Genomic DNA, 16,257 nt, shown 5'->3' on the forward strand with positions numbered 1-16,257 from the left:
GTGTTTTTAAAAATGGCGGTCGTGAAAACAAACCAAACCGGGAAAGTAGGGAAGCGGAAGTGCGTGTACAGCGGATGTAGAGTGGACCAATAGGAGCCCTCGTCTGCGAGGCTTCTGTGGTAGTCACAATTTTTGGGAGGTGCGCGCAGAGCGTCTGCGAAGGTGGGGGGGGCTACGCAAACACTGTCTGCGACGCTATCTGCGAGGACTGGGTTGTCAGCATAAATTGGCCTTGAGACTCCATCTGAGAGAGACGAGGTGTGTGTGTGTGTGTGTGTTCGTTCCTAAGTTCAGTTTATCTCTATCTCTGTAGAAAGTTGGCGTGACGGGGCCTCCAGATCCACAGATGCGCTGTCCCTCCGTCATCGAGTTCGGGAAATACGAGATCCAGACGTGGTACTCCTCGCCGTACCCTCAGGAGTACAGCAGGTAACATCTACACATCAAATCTATTTATTTATTTATTTATTTATTTCAACCTTCTGACCAATCAGGTTGCAAGAAAAACAAACAGAGGGAAGTAGTGCTGATGAGTTTATTTATTCTTTTTAATTACTGTGCACAATAAGTCTAATCCAGAGAGCAAGCTTAGCTGATATTAGCCAAGACAAGAGCAGTATGATTTAGTTTGCTTTGCTTAGAACATGGGGGTTTGTGTGGGTTTTTTTTTTTTTTTTAATTTACATTTTTTTTTCTTTTTTGCTGCAGTGTTTTATTTTTGAAGTACAGTGCATGCTTTGGAGCTCTCAAAGAATGTTTCCTGTTTTCAAGTGCTGTAATGAGTACTTCGAGTAATAATGCGGGTGTGGGTGGGTGTGTGTGTCCTCCAAGACTTCCTAAGCTGTACCTGTGTGAGTTCTGTCTGCGCTACATGAAGAGTCGCAGCATCCTGTACCAGCACATGCGCAAGTGCACGTGGTTTCACCCGCCTGCCAACGAGATCTACAGGAAGGACGACATCTCTGTGTTCGAGGTGAGGCTCCGAGACCTCTTCCTCCTCCCAGCCACAAACCGCGCGCACAAGGCCGGTCTGTGGCCGACGCCCATATCCTGTTCTTTAAGCTGCTTTAATGATGCATCACAGAGAGCCGCGCAACAACAGTTTTTAGGGACGTTTGGGGTTTTTTTTTGGCAATAAATAAAGCCTGGTTAAAAACGTCCTTTATAATTAACACAGTGAGCCTGAGGGAGAGAGAAAGCAGCGCTGTCTTTGTCTCGGGCCTTGCCTGAAGGAAATATAAATGGAGATCCCAGTTAGACGTGCGTGTGGTGCATTTATCCTAAAAAGCAAATGTGGGAGCTGGGGCCTGCTGTTAGCATTGTTTGTTTTTAAAAAGTAGTTCCTCCTTTTCCTGGCAGCCATCTGTCTGAATGTGGATACTCATTTAAAAAAAAGAAAAAAGCGTGCGCGTGTTTGCGAGTGCCTGTCAGACTGGTTTCAAGAGGTTCAGGTTTCAATTCCTGATTCAGCAACATGAACAGGTCTGCGCCCCCCCCCCCCCCCCCCCCCCCCCCCCCCCCCCCGGCCGCCCAAACATTGGTTTAACTGCTTTGTCACTGTGCAACACGCACAACGCCACAAATAACCCGTAAGTGCTGTCACCGACGAGTGTAAAAGCCTAACGCCATGCAGGGCAGTGCACATTAGCACACGACCCACACAGGCAGATAATAAGCAGCACTGAAACACTAACAGTACTTCTAGAAGTGTTTTTATTTCTCTGGTACTGCAGCAATTCTCTGATTTACGTTTATTTGTTCAGGAAATAACTTTTTATCTGTTTATAGTTTCATTTAACAGGATTCTCCAGAAAATATGAAGTAGCCGGTTTAAAAAAGTAGGCGGCTCTGGAATTTGTGACGGCAAAGGCGTGCTAATGCTAGGGGGAGTCTGTGGGCATGCCCGCCGAAAAGTTTGAAATTTACATGCCTTTTGATGGCTTCTGGTGCATTCTCAGCAAATAAATTATTAACCATAGTTAGTTTTTTGTTTCTTTTTCATCAGACATCTAGTTTTTAGGTTTGTTTACCTGACGTTTCGACGTACGACTGTCGTCTTCCTCAGAGTGTCACCGGATGTTATTGGTGACGCATCTTTTATCAGCTGATGTTTCCGAAGGCGTGGCCTTCCTGTCTGGATTGACAGGTTGGTCACGCCTTCTACTGTCAGTTCGTCCCCTGCAAGATGGCACTCCAGGTATGGGAGAGCATGTATGCTCCCTCATCCCGGTTGATGGTCCTCGGGCTTCGCTTACGGATCTCTGTGGCCTCCCTGATCCAGCGCTGATGTTTATTATCTTCTGTGCGGATGACTCTGGCATTCCCCCAGTCCAATCCAGACAGGAAGGCCACGCCTTCGGAAACATCAGCTGATAAAAGATGCGTCACCAATAACATCCGGTGACACTCTGAGGAAGACGACAGTCGTACGTCGAAACGTCAGGTAAACAAACCTAAAAACTAGATGTCTGATAAAAAAAGAAACAAAAACTAACTATATTTAATATAAGACATAATGAACGTAATCGAAAGAATAAATTATTAACCCTTTCCCTGTAAAATACTTCCAAAATATGTATGAAATTTCCCTCCGTGTGTATGCGTGCGCGCACGTGTGCTTGGCTTTTTCAGTTACCCTGTGTAGTATGCTGCCTGGCTCTGTAACATAACTACATGCACTACGGCATGGTCGCGTGGTACGGCTTGGCCAATCAGGATGCAAGAATCAATCAAAAATATGGCGTTGCTTCTGGTCATATGTACGGAAGCCGTGAGAGGCCCTTCATGTAATCTTTTTTTTTTTTTTTTATTATTATTATTATTCACCTTGTTATCCCGAGATAACGGGCGGCACGGTGGTGTAGTGATTAGCGCTGTCGCCTCACAGCAAGAAGGTCCGGGTTCGAGCCCCGTGGCCGGCGAGGGCCTTTCTGTGCGGAGTTTGCATGTTCTCCCCGTGTCCGCGTGGGTTTCCTCCGGGTGCTCCGGTTTCCCCCACAGTCCAAAGACATGCAGGTTAGGTTAACTGGTGACTCTAAATTGAGCGTAGGTGTGAATGTGAGTGTGAATGGTTGTCTGTGTCTATGTGTCAGCCCTGTGATGACCTGGCGACTTGTCCAGGGTGTACCCCGCCTTTCACCCGTAGTCAGCTGGGATAGGCTCCAGCTTGCCTGCGACCCTGTAGAACAGGATAAAGCGGCTAGAGATGATGAGATGAGATGAATGAGATCCCGAGATAACGACGTAATTAATTCAGGATCTCGAGAAAACAACACAACTAATTTGAGATCTCGAGAAAACAAAACAATTATTCCGTGATCTCGAGAAAACAAAACCGTTATTCCGAGATAACGACATAAATAATGCAATCTCTCCCTGTGTCAACCCCTGATCAAAATATTGCCTCATTAGGTGATTGATTATTCCAGACATTCTAATGACCATAGTTGCGTCTATACAGAATGAGAACTAGCCCCAAAGTCAGCATATCACAAGTCTCTTGGCGCACCTGAATGAACCATTTCTCAGCTGTTTACTCGAGATCACGGAATAGTTTTGTTTTCTCGAGATCCTGAATTAATTATGTCGTTATCTCGGGATCAGGTGAATAAAAAAAGGATTATATGAAGGGCCTCTCTCGGCTTCCGTACACACGAGACCCGACTCAGACAAATTTGTGGTGGAAAAATTGGATTTGCAGCATATACAGATGAGAGAAATCGCTTGAACATTGAAAGGCAAGTTTTTTGAAAGGCAAGCCGGTGGAGAAAGCCGTAGGTCGCTGGCGCTTGCGGAACGTCCTGCAAACTCAGAAGCTCACATTCGCACTCGCATTACAGCGGTGTCTGCCGTACAGATCCCTCCGAAGGAGCCGCTACTATAGTAATGACAACGTGTTATAACGAGCATGTTAATATAAACTTGCGCTACTGTCAGTCTTCTGATGGTAAATATATCAGTGTTAAATTTTGATAAGATATTCAGTAGAGCCATACAAGATGAAATGAGAAGGAAAAAAAAAAAATCAAGACCCTAGAAGTCGAACACCCCACGCAGTATTTAAACTGAGCTCGTTTAAAGGGTGAGATTCAAGCAGCTGTTTAGTTCTGTACAAACATCAATATCCGTTTTCTCATTTCTAGAAGAATTTACATCCACTACCAACATAACTTTTGCATATTTATTTTTAAAGTTGAAATTGAGACATAATTTCAGTTGGGGGAAAAAAAAAATCAATTGAAGTGATGTGTATCCTGCCTGTTTGTCTGAATAGTCTGTCTTGTCTTGGACAGTTTCCTTCAGTACCATAGGGGGTGCGACAGTCCCATGATGATGATGATGATTATTATTATTATTATTTTAATTGAAACTTGTAGCTCTGAGAGAGAAATTGTTTTTCATAGCGAAGTTGACTGGTGTTTTTCAGTCATGAAGAGAGTGCAATAAAAATGTAAATGAAAGAGAAGGTTCAGCACATGTGTATGTGTACATAAGCAAATCGCTAAACAAAATGGACAGCAGAACCAGAACAGATACACGTCTCAATTTTAAAAATCGCAATTAAAAAAAAAAAACCCCAAAACTTTGCTTTTGTTCAGGTTGATGGGAACATCAGCACAATATACTGTCAGAACCTCTGCCTGCTCGCCAAGCTCTTTCTGGACCACAAGACTCTCTACTACGACGTGGAACCGTTCCTTTTTTACGTGCTCACGCAGAACGACTCCAAAGGGTGTCATCTGGTCGGATACTTCTCCAAGGTGAGCTCGAGTCGTCGACTGGAAGGTTGATGTGAAATTCGTCTCTTTGGAAGTTTTTAAAAATATTCATTCTACTTGCTAGTGTAAATTAGCAGCGATTGTTCAGTTGAGTGGTAATGTAATTAATTAATTTTGTATATTTACTGCGTATAAAACCATCCCTGCATTCAGAAGAGCGTCTGAAGTGCTCGCAGATGATGAACTTGGGTTATGTAATTAAAGGGAAGTGTGATTTTTGATTTTTCAGGTAGGTGTGGGCGAGTCTCGTTTTGGTTCTTGACCCTCTGTCCCTTTCACTTCTTCACAGGAGAAACATTGCCAGCAAAAGTACAACGTGTCCTGCATCATGATTCTTCCACAGTACCAGCGCAAGGGCTACGGACGCTTCCTCATCGACTTCAGTACGTCTCGTGGTGTTTTACTGAACCTCTCAACATGCAGGAGTGGAACGAGTTTGCTGTTTAGTTTGTTTGTGTAAATGTACCGTAAAATACCAAATAATAGCCCGGGCGATTATTTGTCTCAATCACGTAAGAGACCCGGCGCGTATTAGAGACTAGGCGGCTATTTGGAACAGGCGATTAATTCCTTCACAAACACCTTCCCCAAAATCTACCTCAAAACGGGGGAAAAAATCATTCTCAGATAGGCCTACTTTTAACCAGTATAACTTAGTTTGTTCAGAGTTAGATTACAGAGAGCACGGTGCCGACTTCGGGGAATTTTGAAGACGCAGAATGCATCTTCGCATGGCACAGTCGGGGTGGATAAAGGATAAATCACACACCTTTTCCTGTTAATGACTAGTTAAGCGCATGCTTTACAAAATAATCAAGAAACCACACCATTGTCTGTGCGCAGCACTGTGATTTAATTACTCTGCAAAGTTATGGTCACTTGCTATCACCCTCACCCATGCAGCCTCCACCCTTTGCGCTTCGCGATGTCTGTCAGTCTGAAATTGCACGGAGGGCGCGACGTTGAAGCAACATAATTAGGGTGCGAAGTGTCAAACCAAAGGGTTTTTTCTTATGCTGAAAAATAAGTGACCTGCAGTGGCTACATACTGTCATCTTGCATTCTCACGTTTCTCTCCAAGACGTCTCCCTATTTGGCCGATATGAGCCTATTCCCCGAGTGAGTTGGTACGGTGGCTCGACCCCGTAGAAAACTTAAAGTTCGGATGAAAGTTAGTTGAATAGGTTACTGACTTGTAGGCCTACACGTTGCCTGCCTGACGCGTGCTTCTGCCCAACTTGCACGACAGATTACTTGTTGAAAAGGCCCCTTGGATTAGATTGGCCGCGAGCAGACTGAAATGCATGTTAGAACGCTCTCACCTTTTTTGTAAAGCGTCTTCCAGATCCGAATGGGTAAGGGCAAGTGAAATGGTATAAGGTCTTTAATAAAACTCAGTGTGTGCTTTGACGCATGCATTCGGCAATTTAGGTCGTTTAACAGAAGCAGCAGTCCAACCTTGGAAACCCGCAGTCCTCAATGTCACCACACACGCTGGCTTTCGTTGGGTATACCCAAAGGGGTGGCTAAGACATCTGTCAAAAGTTACGGAGTTGCATTCCTCAAGAAATATTACGGTAGACCAAGATTATAACATTGAAATGGCATGTTTATTATCACGTAACAAAATGTTGTAAACAGTATTATAGAAATAATTTCATTCATTAATTCATTCATATTGTTTCGGTAGAAAACTATGCAATGCAAAATCGTTTAAACACCAGAAAACCAGAAAAGTGCTGGGCCTCAAGATTCTAGATAGAACGTTCGGACGCTTTTTTTTTTTTTTTTTTTTTAGACCCCGGCGAGTATTCGGAACCGGCCTTTATTTGTCACAACACACGCGTACACCCGGCCGTTAAAGGGAACTCGGCGGTTAATTGGAACTCGGCTATTATTTGGTATTTTACGGTATGACAGTTCTTTGGTTAGCAAGTGACATGCTAGTTTCATTTCATCCAGCCATCTGTCCATCCTCATTTCCTCTCTATCCCTTTAATCTGCCTTCCAGTTATTCCTATGTCTGTCCATTTCTCCAGTCTTCCTTCTCATGGTTCTTACACTTGTCCATCCATCCAGCTTTCTTTCCCATCATCCTCACAGCAAACCATCCATCCAGTCTTCCTTCCTGTTATCCTCACAGCAATCCATCCATCTGTCCATTCTCATTTCCTTTCATTCCCATCCATCATTAAATCGATCCATCCAATCTCCCTTTCCATTGATCTATCCAGGCTTTTCCATGATTCTCTCACCCACCCATCCGTCCATCCTCACATGCATCCATCTGTCTGCCTTTCTAAACTTCTTTCCTGTTATCCTCACATCCATCCAACCAGCCAGTATTCTTTACATCTTCACATCCATCCAGTTTTCCTTCCCGTCATCCTCAGATCAATCAATCCTTACTTTCATTCCAATATACAGTACCAGCCAAAAGTTTGGCAACACCATTCCAATCTAATTTGTTTTTTCTTTTGTTTGTCACTTCATGTCTTAAATAAATGATGGATTTTTCTTTTTACTTAGTGGAGTGGTTCTTGGTATAATATTGTGTGGAATAGGGCTGTTTACAGGGTTTTTCCTTTTTTTTAAATTTTTTATTTACTGTTTGATCTCAAACGCATTAAGAAGGCAAGAAACTCGTCCACTAACTAACTTCTGACTAGTTGACTTTTTTTTTTTAATTGAAAAGCGTTCCAGGTGAGTACCTCATGAAACTGGTTAAGATAATGCCAATAGGGTGCAAAACATAAAGATAAACGCTGGATACTTTTTGAAAGAATCTAAAATATCAAACATTGTTTTTGAACATTTTGTTTACCGCACATTACATTACAGACGTTTAGTCGATGCTCTGATCAAAGTGACCTACCCAGAGCAGCCTGGGGAGCAGTTGAGGATTAGGTGCTTTGCTCAAGGGCACTTCAGCCACTCCTGCTTGTCCAGGGAATCAAACCAGCAACCTTTGGGTCTCAAAGTTGCTTCACTAACTGTTAGGCCATGGCTTCCCTGAAATCCAGGTGTCCCATATGTTAGTTTTGATGTCTTCAGTAGTCTACAATGTAGAAAATGGACAAAATGCATAAAAACCTTTGAATGCGTAGGGGTGTAGAAACTTTTGACTGGTACTGTAACTTTCTTCCAATTTTCACTCTTAAATTTCTTTTCTCTATCCAGTTTCCCCTCATGACTCAGTCTAGTCCTGTACCTGAGAATAAGTGTGTGTGTGTGTGTGTGTGTGTGTAGGTTACTTGTTGTCTAAGCGGGAAGGCCAGCCTGGTTCTCCAGAGAAGCCTCTGTCTGATCTGGGCCGCCTCTCCTACATGGCTTACTGGCGGAGCGTGGTGCTCGAGTGCCTACATGAGGTTCGAGACCGAAAGCTCACCATCCGCCGCCTCAGCAAGATCACTGGCATCTGCCCTCAGGACATCACAGCCACACTGCAGAACCTGAACATGCTGGAGCACAGAGGGGACCGGTGAGAGAGGCAACGCACAAACTGCAGTAATGTTTATTAGCCTCACTGGTGGAAGCAAAACACTGCATTAAATTTTATCTTCGTTTAACGTTGTGCTTAAGAAATAGTGATGTGCTTCTGCTGTTGGTTCAGAGAGCAAATGAGATCAGGCAGTCATTAGCAAGGAGCTAAAAGGGACGTGTTTTCGTAAGACTTTGAGGACACGTCTGTGGTAGAGCAGAAGAAAATACATAAAATACAACTTGCTGCTATAACGTTAATTAGTGCATGCTGGTAAAAGTTGGACTTGAGGAAATGGTGTGTTGAAATGTATGGCTACCCTAACTCCCTTCCCTCGTCTTGTATGTCCAGGCTAGTTCTGGTTCGCAGGGAAAAGCTGGTGTCGACTCACATGGCCCGTCTCCATGCCCGACCTCGGCTCCTAGAAGTCGACCCGGACTGCCTACGGTGGACGCCGGTCATTGTCGCTAACCCAGTGGTGTCGGATGAAGATGGGGATGAAGATGATGAGGATGAAGAAGAGGATGGAGAGAAGGAAAATGACAAAGATGTGAGTCTTCAAGTCGTCATGTGATTGCTTCATTTCTCTGTAACATGTATTTAAATGACCTTTATTTTGTTTTGTGTTCTGCAGCTGAAATCAAATCGCAAAAGCTCCCCCCTGCCATGGAATTCAAGAATAGACAAGGAGGACAATGAAGAAGAAAAAAAGTGCTTTCCAACATTCCCCAACAATCCTAGCTCTCCACCCTCATCCCCCATACGCAACAGTCTCCCGAGCCCTGAAACCACACCTCTTCAAGCCAATGGGGAGCGCCGGGGTCGTGGACGGCCACCTAAAAACTGGCCTTGGGGCAAAGTCAAGGATCAACCTCGTCCCGGTCCAGGACGACCCCGGAAAACCAGGCTTAAAGAGGATGATGAAGGCGATGATCAATCGCCAAACAAAATGACACCAGTATCCATGTCTCCATCTCCTCTCTTCACCTCTGAGAATGAGCCAAGTTGTGCTGACCGGTTGACTGGGGCTTCAAGGCACTCTGCAGTCCCTCTGCCACGCAACAGAGGGCGCCCTGTACGGAAAAGGGGAGGCCCCAAACGCAGGTTGAGTGAGGAGTCGGGAGATGATGTGCCTTCTTTAACCACGGCACCTAGGCTCAGCGAGTCTCCGGTCCCTCGTTCCTGCTCAAGTGAAAGCAGTGAGGATGAGGACTATAATGAAGAGATGGGTGCTTGCTCCCCTCCTGTCCTTACCAAGCCAACATTAGGGCTCAAAAGCAAGGTGGGTAAAAATCAGTTACGAGAATATTTAGTTTGTCCTTTTTTTGTAAAATTAAAGCTATCCCAGTAACTGCAGATCGTAAGAAAGGAATGGAAAGGGTTCTGGTGTTTGTGCACCAAATATGTGGATCATGTTTTTTGAATAAATTCCCCCCCCCCCCCTTTCCTTCCCAGAAGCCCCCACGTAAAAGGCGCATACGTCAGCGTAGCCACCCGCACAGCAGTGTGGTGACAGAAACCATTTCGGAGACCACAGAAGTTCTTGATGAACCCTTTGTAGACTCTGACTCTGAGAGACCCATGCCCCGGCTAGAGGAGGAGACGCCATTTGGCCATAGCCTCCGCTGTTACCCACCTGCTCGTAAACACTTGGACTCTGCGCTTAAAACGATTCGCTCAACCAATCTCTCAGAATCTGATGAGGATGGTTAGTAATACCCTGATTTCTCCCTGGTTTGTTCTTTTCCTCAGTGTGTGTCTAATTATTAATGAGATTTTTCCTTTCACACAGATCACACTCCTGTGCTGAAACCAGTCAGTGGCCTGAGAGGGCCAGAAGAGGCTGAGGTGTTAGAAAGAGTGGAGCCCTCGACTGCAACACCGGAGGTCCCTTTAAAGAAGAAGAAAGGCTGGCCTAAGGGAAAGAGCCGTAAGCCGCAGCACTGGAAGAAGGTTCCTGGGAGAAAGCCGGGAAGTGGGGCTGCCAGCCAGGTTGCTGACACCACTTTGACAGCCCAGTCCTCAGAGGAACCTGCGAGAAAAAATGTTCAGAGCAAACCTGGAAGGAAGCGTCGAAATTACCCACAACCGACCCAGGTTGAGGGTGCCCATGAAGAGCTGGACAGAAGCCAGTTGTCTCAATTACAGTTAGAAAAGCCAGAAGACCGAACCTTCAAGAGGAGACCACTGACGTCTGACCTCGACTGTGAAAAGCGTAAGGACTCTGATGAGGAAGGCATTTTCCCTCAGCAAACAAGAGAACAGCCAAAGCCCAAAAGACGAGGCCGGCCACCAAAAAAACCAAACCTTGAGCCCCCTGCTTCCAAACCCGCACCCATCTCTGAGCCGGAGGACGAGGAGGAGGAAGAGGAGGAGGAGGATGAAGAGGATCAAACATGGGCTGAAGAGAAGCCAAGTCGTTCACCTTCTTGCACGTTAACCCAGGCCTCCGACTCCCGGGTCCCTCAGAACAGAGATGATGTGGCAGACCAAGAGGAGGATGGGGAAAGGGAGGATGAGGATCACAATGACTCTAGCAACAGGAGAACAGGGGCTATGCCAGGCTCAGGAAGCCGGCGAAGCGAAGATCATGATGCGGATGATGAAGGAGATGGTCGACTGGAGGAGAAAAGTGATGCTGAAAAGAGGAGAAAAAACCAGGACTCTGAAGATGATGAGCTAGAAGATGAAGAGGAGGAACAATCATCTCCTCGATCACCACTTGTCAAAGAAGAACCGCAGAGTGGGGAGGGTTTTTTAGACGTGCAGGAGAGTGGGTCACAAGAGTACACCCACAAGCAGGAAGAGGTGGAAGATGAGGATGAGGAAGAAGAGGTCCAAGAGGTAAAAACCCACTCGGTTGACTCCCAGGATGAAAGGCGGCGACGGGAGCAAGAGGAATCTGCAGCTGCAGCTGCTGCTGTCGAGACCGTGACTTCCATTGCAATTCCTTCTGATCCACCACACATGCAGTCAATGGATAGCAAATCTGACCTGATGATGGAGACGGAAAACCCTCATGCAAACCCTGAGTTCAAAGACGAGTTGAGCCACCATCCACATGACCACCACCACAGCAGTGAACTGGACCTCGAGACAGTTCAGGCTGTCCAATCCCTCACACAAGGAGAGGCCCAGGACGAGGAAGCTGAGCCACATGGCGCTTACCAGGACTGTGAGGAGACACTAGCTGCTTGTCGAACGCTACAGAACTATAGCCATGGGGAGGGCGAGGAGGAATCTCTCACCATGGTGGAAGACTGTGGTGCCTCCCAACATAGCAGCCCCATGCCCAACCCTCCCATGCCCCCTTTACCCAGTCAATCTGTACGCTCTGTCAACAGCCCTGGAATGACTCCGGGATCTCTTGAAACTGGGGCAGGTGTGTCTGGTCCAGCTGGTGGAAATGGGGGAAGCTATACCCAAATAACTCCAGAGCACCCTAGCTCACTTTCTGCACCATCATTGCAGAACATGGAGACATCACCCATGATGGACGTGCCATCTGTCTCTGACCATTCTCAACAGGTGGTGGACAGTGGTTTCAGTGACTTGGGCAGCATCGAGAGTACCACAGAGAACTATGACAACCCCAGTAGTTATGACTCCACTATGGGTGGAGGAGGTGGCAGTGGTGGGAACAGTGGTAGCGGAAGCAGCATGTCTGTTACAGTAGCAGCTGTCTCATCTGCATCTTCCTCGTCCACCCCATCTTCCTCTTCCTCACAAGGTAATAGCTGTTCCTTTGTGTCCACTCCTGGCATGTCGTCTTCCAGTGCTTCTGTGGGCTCTCAACTTGCTATGGGCAGCTGCAGCTTAATTCAGCAGGCTGGTCCAAATGGTGGTCCTGGCTCTAATGGTGGTAGTAGTACTGTCCCTCAGCCTCCACCTCCACCTCCTCCACCTTCAGCTAACACCTCGAGCTGTGGCATAAAGTCCCCTCAAAGCTGTGTAATTGAAAGACCCCCAAGTGCGAGCCAGCAGCAGCAGCAACAGCAGCAAAAGAAGGTTCCTCAGCAGCAACAGCCAAACCCTCAGCCCCAGCCTGCACCTTCAGCACCCCCACCTCCTCCTCCTCAGCAGCCGGCACTTTCCCAGTGCAGCATGGGAAACAGCTTTACTTCCACACCCATGATTATGGAGATTCCAGAGAGTGCAGGAAGCGGTGGAAGTAGTCGAAGCATTTATGACCGAATGGGCCAGGACTTTGGTGCGGGTGGCTATGCTCAACCGTCTGCCACCTTCAGCTTGGCCAAACTCCAGCAGCTTACAAACACAATCATGGACCCTCATGCCATGTCTTACTCCCACTCGGCTGCTGTCACGTCTTACGCCACAAGCGCCACTTTGCCCAATCCCAGCTTGGCACAGCTTGCCTCCTCCCCACATCCTCCTCTGCCTCAGGCTCAGACCACCATGACTCCACCTCCCAACCTCAGCTCTAGCTCCATGAACCTTGGTACTCCCTTAATCCAGTGCAACATGCCCGGAGCCAACATTGGCCTACCCCCTCCACCCCACACCCAGCGCCTTCAGGGTCAAATGGCCACTGTGAAAGGCCACATCTCTATTCGTTCCAAGGCTTCCCAAATTCCGGCCGGTTCCCCACACCAGCAGCAGCTCTATGGCCGAAGCTCAATGCAAGGTTCCCCTCGAACCCTGGCAGTGCAACGGGGCATGATGACCAACCTTATGCCTACTCCGGCTGCTTACAACTCCATGAACATGAACCCACTGAATGCAGCCATGTCAGCCGGCTACCGCATGCCTCAGCCCATGATGAACAGCGGGTACCACAGCAACTACATGAACCAGCCTGCCCAGTACCCCATGCAAATGCAGATGGGCATGATGGGAGGTCAGGCCTACCCGCAGCAGCCTATGCAGCCCAATCACCACGGCAACATGATGTATGCTGGTCCCTCGCACCACAGCTATGCTGGTGTCCCCAAACAGTCACCTTACATGAGCAGATGAGCAAGGGAGCAGATATGCAGAGACAAACAAGAGAGTAAAGACAGACATTTAACCCCTTCCAGAAACAGACTCTCGCAACGGTCTCCGTGGTGTTACCGGAGTGCACCGACTTTCCCCGTGACCTGGAAAACGGTGTTCGCGTGGTGGAATAGGAAGGTGCTGCCACTGGAGAGGTTTTACATTTCATGTCTTTACTCGTACATTATGGTGGAGATGTTTTCACTTGGTTTCGCCCTACTGAAGCTGTGCAGCTGTAATCGAGCTGACCAGGGTAACCATGTGAGGCGTGAACAAACCTGAATGCATCGTGCAAAACGGGGCAGTCCTCTCCTTCCCCTGGTGTTCAGTGCTTAACGCGGGGTTGAAGAAGAAACGAAGCAGCTGCAGGACACAAAGAATGGACAAGCATACTTGCATCTGAGGTTCATAATGAACACAACCTGGATCATGCACAGTCTTTGGAATTGACATAGGAAGCCTTACTTTAAAAAAAAATAATAAAATAAAAAATTGTAGACAAACTTGGCTCTTAGTATATTACCACCATTTATTTTAAATGTTTTTTTTTCTTTTTTTTTTTCTTTTTTTTTTGGGATGACCCTTAAAATGCTTGTCTAGCCTCATGCTTTGTGTGTGTGTGTGTGTGTGTGTGTGTGGCTATACAGGGGGAAAGCGATCCACACATTTTTGCTCTTATAAACATTCACATGCGCACACAGTCTGGGACAGATGTACACACTCGCGGACACGTTTCAAAAGTCAAGGTGGAGGCACTTCTGTGTGTGAGACAGAGCTACTAAGGAGACACCATGAGACATATCGAGTAATCCGTGTCTTCCCAGTTCTCAGTATAGGACCGCATGTATTTAAGATTCCGAGGGATGGAGAGACTGTACGTAGATGTCCATAAGTAGGAAGAAAGTATCAGTAGCCTGAATGGGACTAGAGCTCCTGTGAACCTTCTAGATGTAAATATTCTGGTACTTCCTGATTCACAGCCCCCCCTGTGAGCGCCCCCTCTGGTCACAAAAATACACTCCACTCAGTCCGCGAGAGGGCACGCTAATCAAGAGATTTGATTTTTTTTTTTTCCCCTTCTTTCCATTTAAATTTCATACTGCACAGTGCACCACAGGAGTGGAAAGGGTTTTTTTGTTTTTTAAAATCCACACTAATGGCACTCTGTGTACGTGTTGACTCCAACTGCCACATGACCAATCATGGATCTTCAAAGCTTCAGCTGGTAAAGCAGTGCTGTTGGCCTTTAGCAACAAAGAAGAGGTGGACAGTAATTTGCAGTGTCGTGCAAAAGAAACCAAGACACGTGCTCACATCTTGGCTAAAGTGCATGTCGTACAGGGACGGATACCAGTATAGGACAAAAAGCAGAGAAACTTGTTTGTATTCCTTTGTATGTCCAGTATTCAGTGTCAATATGAGGATTCTTAAAAGATCTGATGTTTTTGTATATTATTTCTGTGTATTTTTGTTTATTTTTTTGTTTTAATTTTTTTTCTGAATTTTATCAGACTGGGCAGCTTTCTTTTATGACACAAGCTGACTCTTTTTGACTTTAGTAAACTTATTGTAGAGAAAATGTTTTTTCTATAATATAAAACAAAGAAATTGACATGGATATTGGTACTGTCATTTTTCACTTCTGTTTCAGGAAAAAAAAAATCCTACATATTTTTTAGCTCAACTTGGGGTAATTATTAAGAAATTCAAAACTAAAAAATTGCAGCTCACTTCTAGTGAATAAGATGCCTTTAACCTTTCCATTCCATCTCATCTCTAGAGTTTTCTATCTTTTGTGTAGTATATTAATGCTATTTTAAAACAAAAGGAGACGATGAATATCTAAAGGTCATTTAGCCGTTGTTCTCCCCCCCCATACAGTTTTTTTCCCCCCTTCCATGTGTATAGGACGACTTCCATTTAAGAGGCATGTAAAAATGAGCTCCGTATGTTTGTCTGTTTATATTGCTTCCCTTTTTTGTATCCTTTGTAATTGTACATGGTGAGTTGTAAGCTAAGAGAGCGCGGTAGATGGAGAGAGAGCGTGAGCCACGACGTGCCAGTCTCCTTCTCTCTCCTCTCTATTTCCTCCCTGTATGTATTTCCATTTATTTGTTTCTTATATTTTTCTTTCTTAGCAAGTACTTTCAAAGAACTCTGTACATTTTTAACATGAAACAAAAATAAATTATGTTGAGCCGTTTTACTAGTTTCTGCGTTACTGTTCCTTCTCTGATCTCTGCAAGAGTTCAATTCATCCATGAATGAGGTGTAAAAAGAATTTGAGTGAAGGGGAGGATGGGTACTTTTTTTTTTTTTTTTAATCTTGGAGTGATCTTGTGAATGTAATTCAAAAATGCACAACGTTTAAGTTAAAATTTCTGTAAAATGTTTTATATATTTAGATTAAACCCATTCAAGTAGCCATATCAATTTGGCTTAGAATTATATTAACATCAATGATCCTGATCACCTGCAATGCCACTTTAAAAAAAATATCCCTAGCAACGTCCATTGAAGTTGCTCTTTCAGAGTGTCGTCCCCCCCCCCCCCCCCCCCCAAAATAAGAAATTGTCTACTTTCCAGTGTGATTAAGAGGAAAGTAGCATGACCCTGTAATGCCACTAATCATTCATTTGTCTGTTTTCTATGGCGCTTATCCGTTGCGGGTCACGGGTGAGCTGAAGCCAGTTGGGCGAGAGGTGAGGTGAGGTAAACCCTGGACAGGTTGCTAATCTATCATAGGACTAACACCGAGAGACAGACCATCATTCACACTTATGGGCGTTTCAGAGTAGCCAGTTGACCTAATCTGCATGTCTTTGGACTGAGGGAGGGAAGAAACCCAGGCCAGGATCATTTAGAACATGTGAAACACCTTCTTGCAGTGAGGCGACACTGCTGGCCACCCTGTCGCTAATCAATCAGTGCGTTTACATGCACATCCAAATGAAGCTAAGGGTCCCAGCAGGGGTGCCAGAGAAATCCAATCCTACATGCACA

At 45.8% G+C, this 16,257-nt stretch overlaps 1 protein-coding gene across 1 annotated transcript in view; it reads left to right on the forward strand.

Moving 5' to 3' along the window:
• kat6a (K(lysine) acetyltransferase 6A) overlaps positions 1 to 15,458 on the forward strand; it is a 39,936-nt gene extending 24,478 nt beyond the window's left edge. Inside the window, exons 8-16 of the mRNA XM_060907505.1 lie at positions 314 to 429; positions 832 to 973; positions 4,599 to 4,760; positions 5,068 to 5,161; positions 8,028 to 8,259; positions 8,611 to 8,809; positions 8,894 to 9,541; positions 9,715 to 9,967; positions 10,052 to 15,458. Of these exons, the coding sequence (XP_060763488.1) occupies positions 314 to 429; positions 832 to 973; positions 4,599 to 4,760; positions 5,068 to 5,161; positions 8,028 to 8,259; positions 8,611 to 8,809; positions 8,894 to 9,541; positions 9,715 to 9,967; positions 10,052 to 13,236 (5,031 nt within the window). The 3' untranslated portion in view covers positions 13,237 to 15,458. The remainder of the gene's footprint in view (positions 1 to 313; positions 430 to 831; positions 974 to 4,598; positions 4,761 to 5,067; positions 5,162 to 8,027; positions 8,260 to 8,610; positions 8,810 to 8,893; positions 9,542 to 9,714; positions 9,968 to 10,051) is intronic.
• The last annotated feature ends 799 nt before the right edge of the window (positions 15,459 to 16,257 follow it).

This window comes from Neoarius graeffei, chromosome 24 (genome assembly GCF_027579695.1).
Source record: "Neoarius graeffei isolate fNeoGra1 chromosome 24, fNeoGra1.pri, whole genome shotgun sequence".
Taxonomy (NCBI): Eukaryota; Metazoa; Chordata; class Actinopteri; order Siluriformes; family Ariidae; genus Neoarius; species Neoarius graeffei.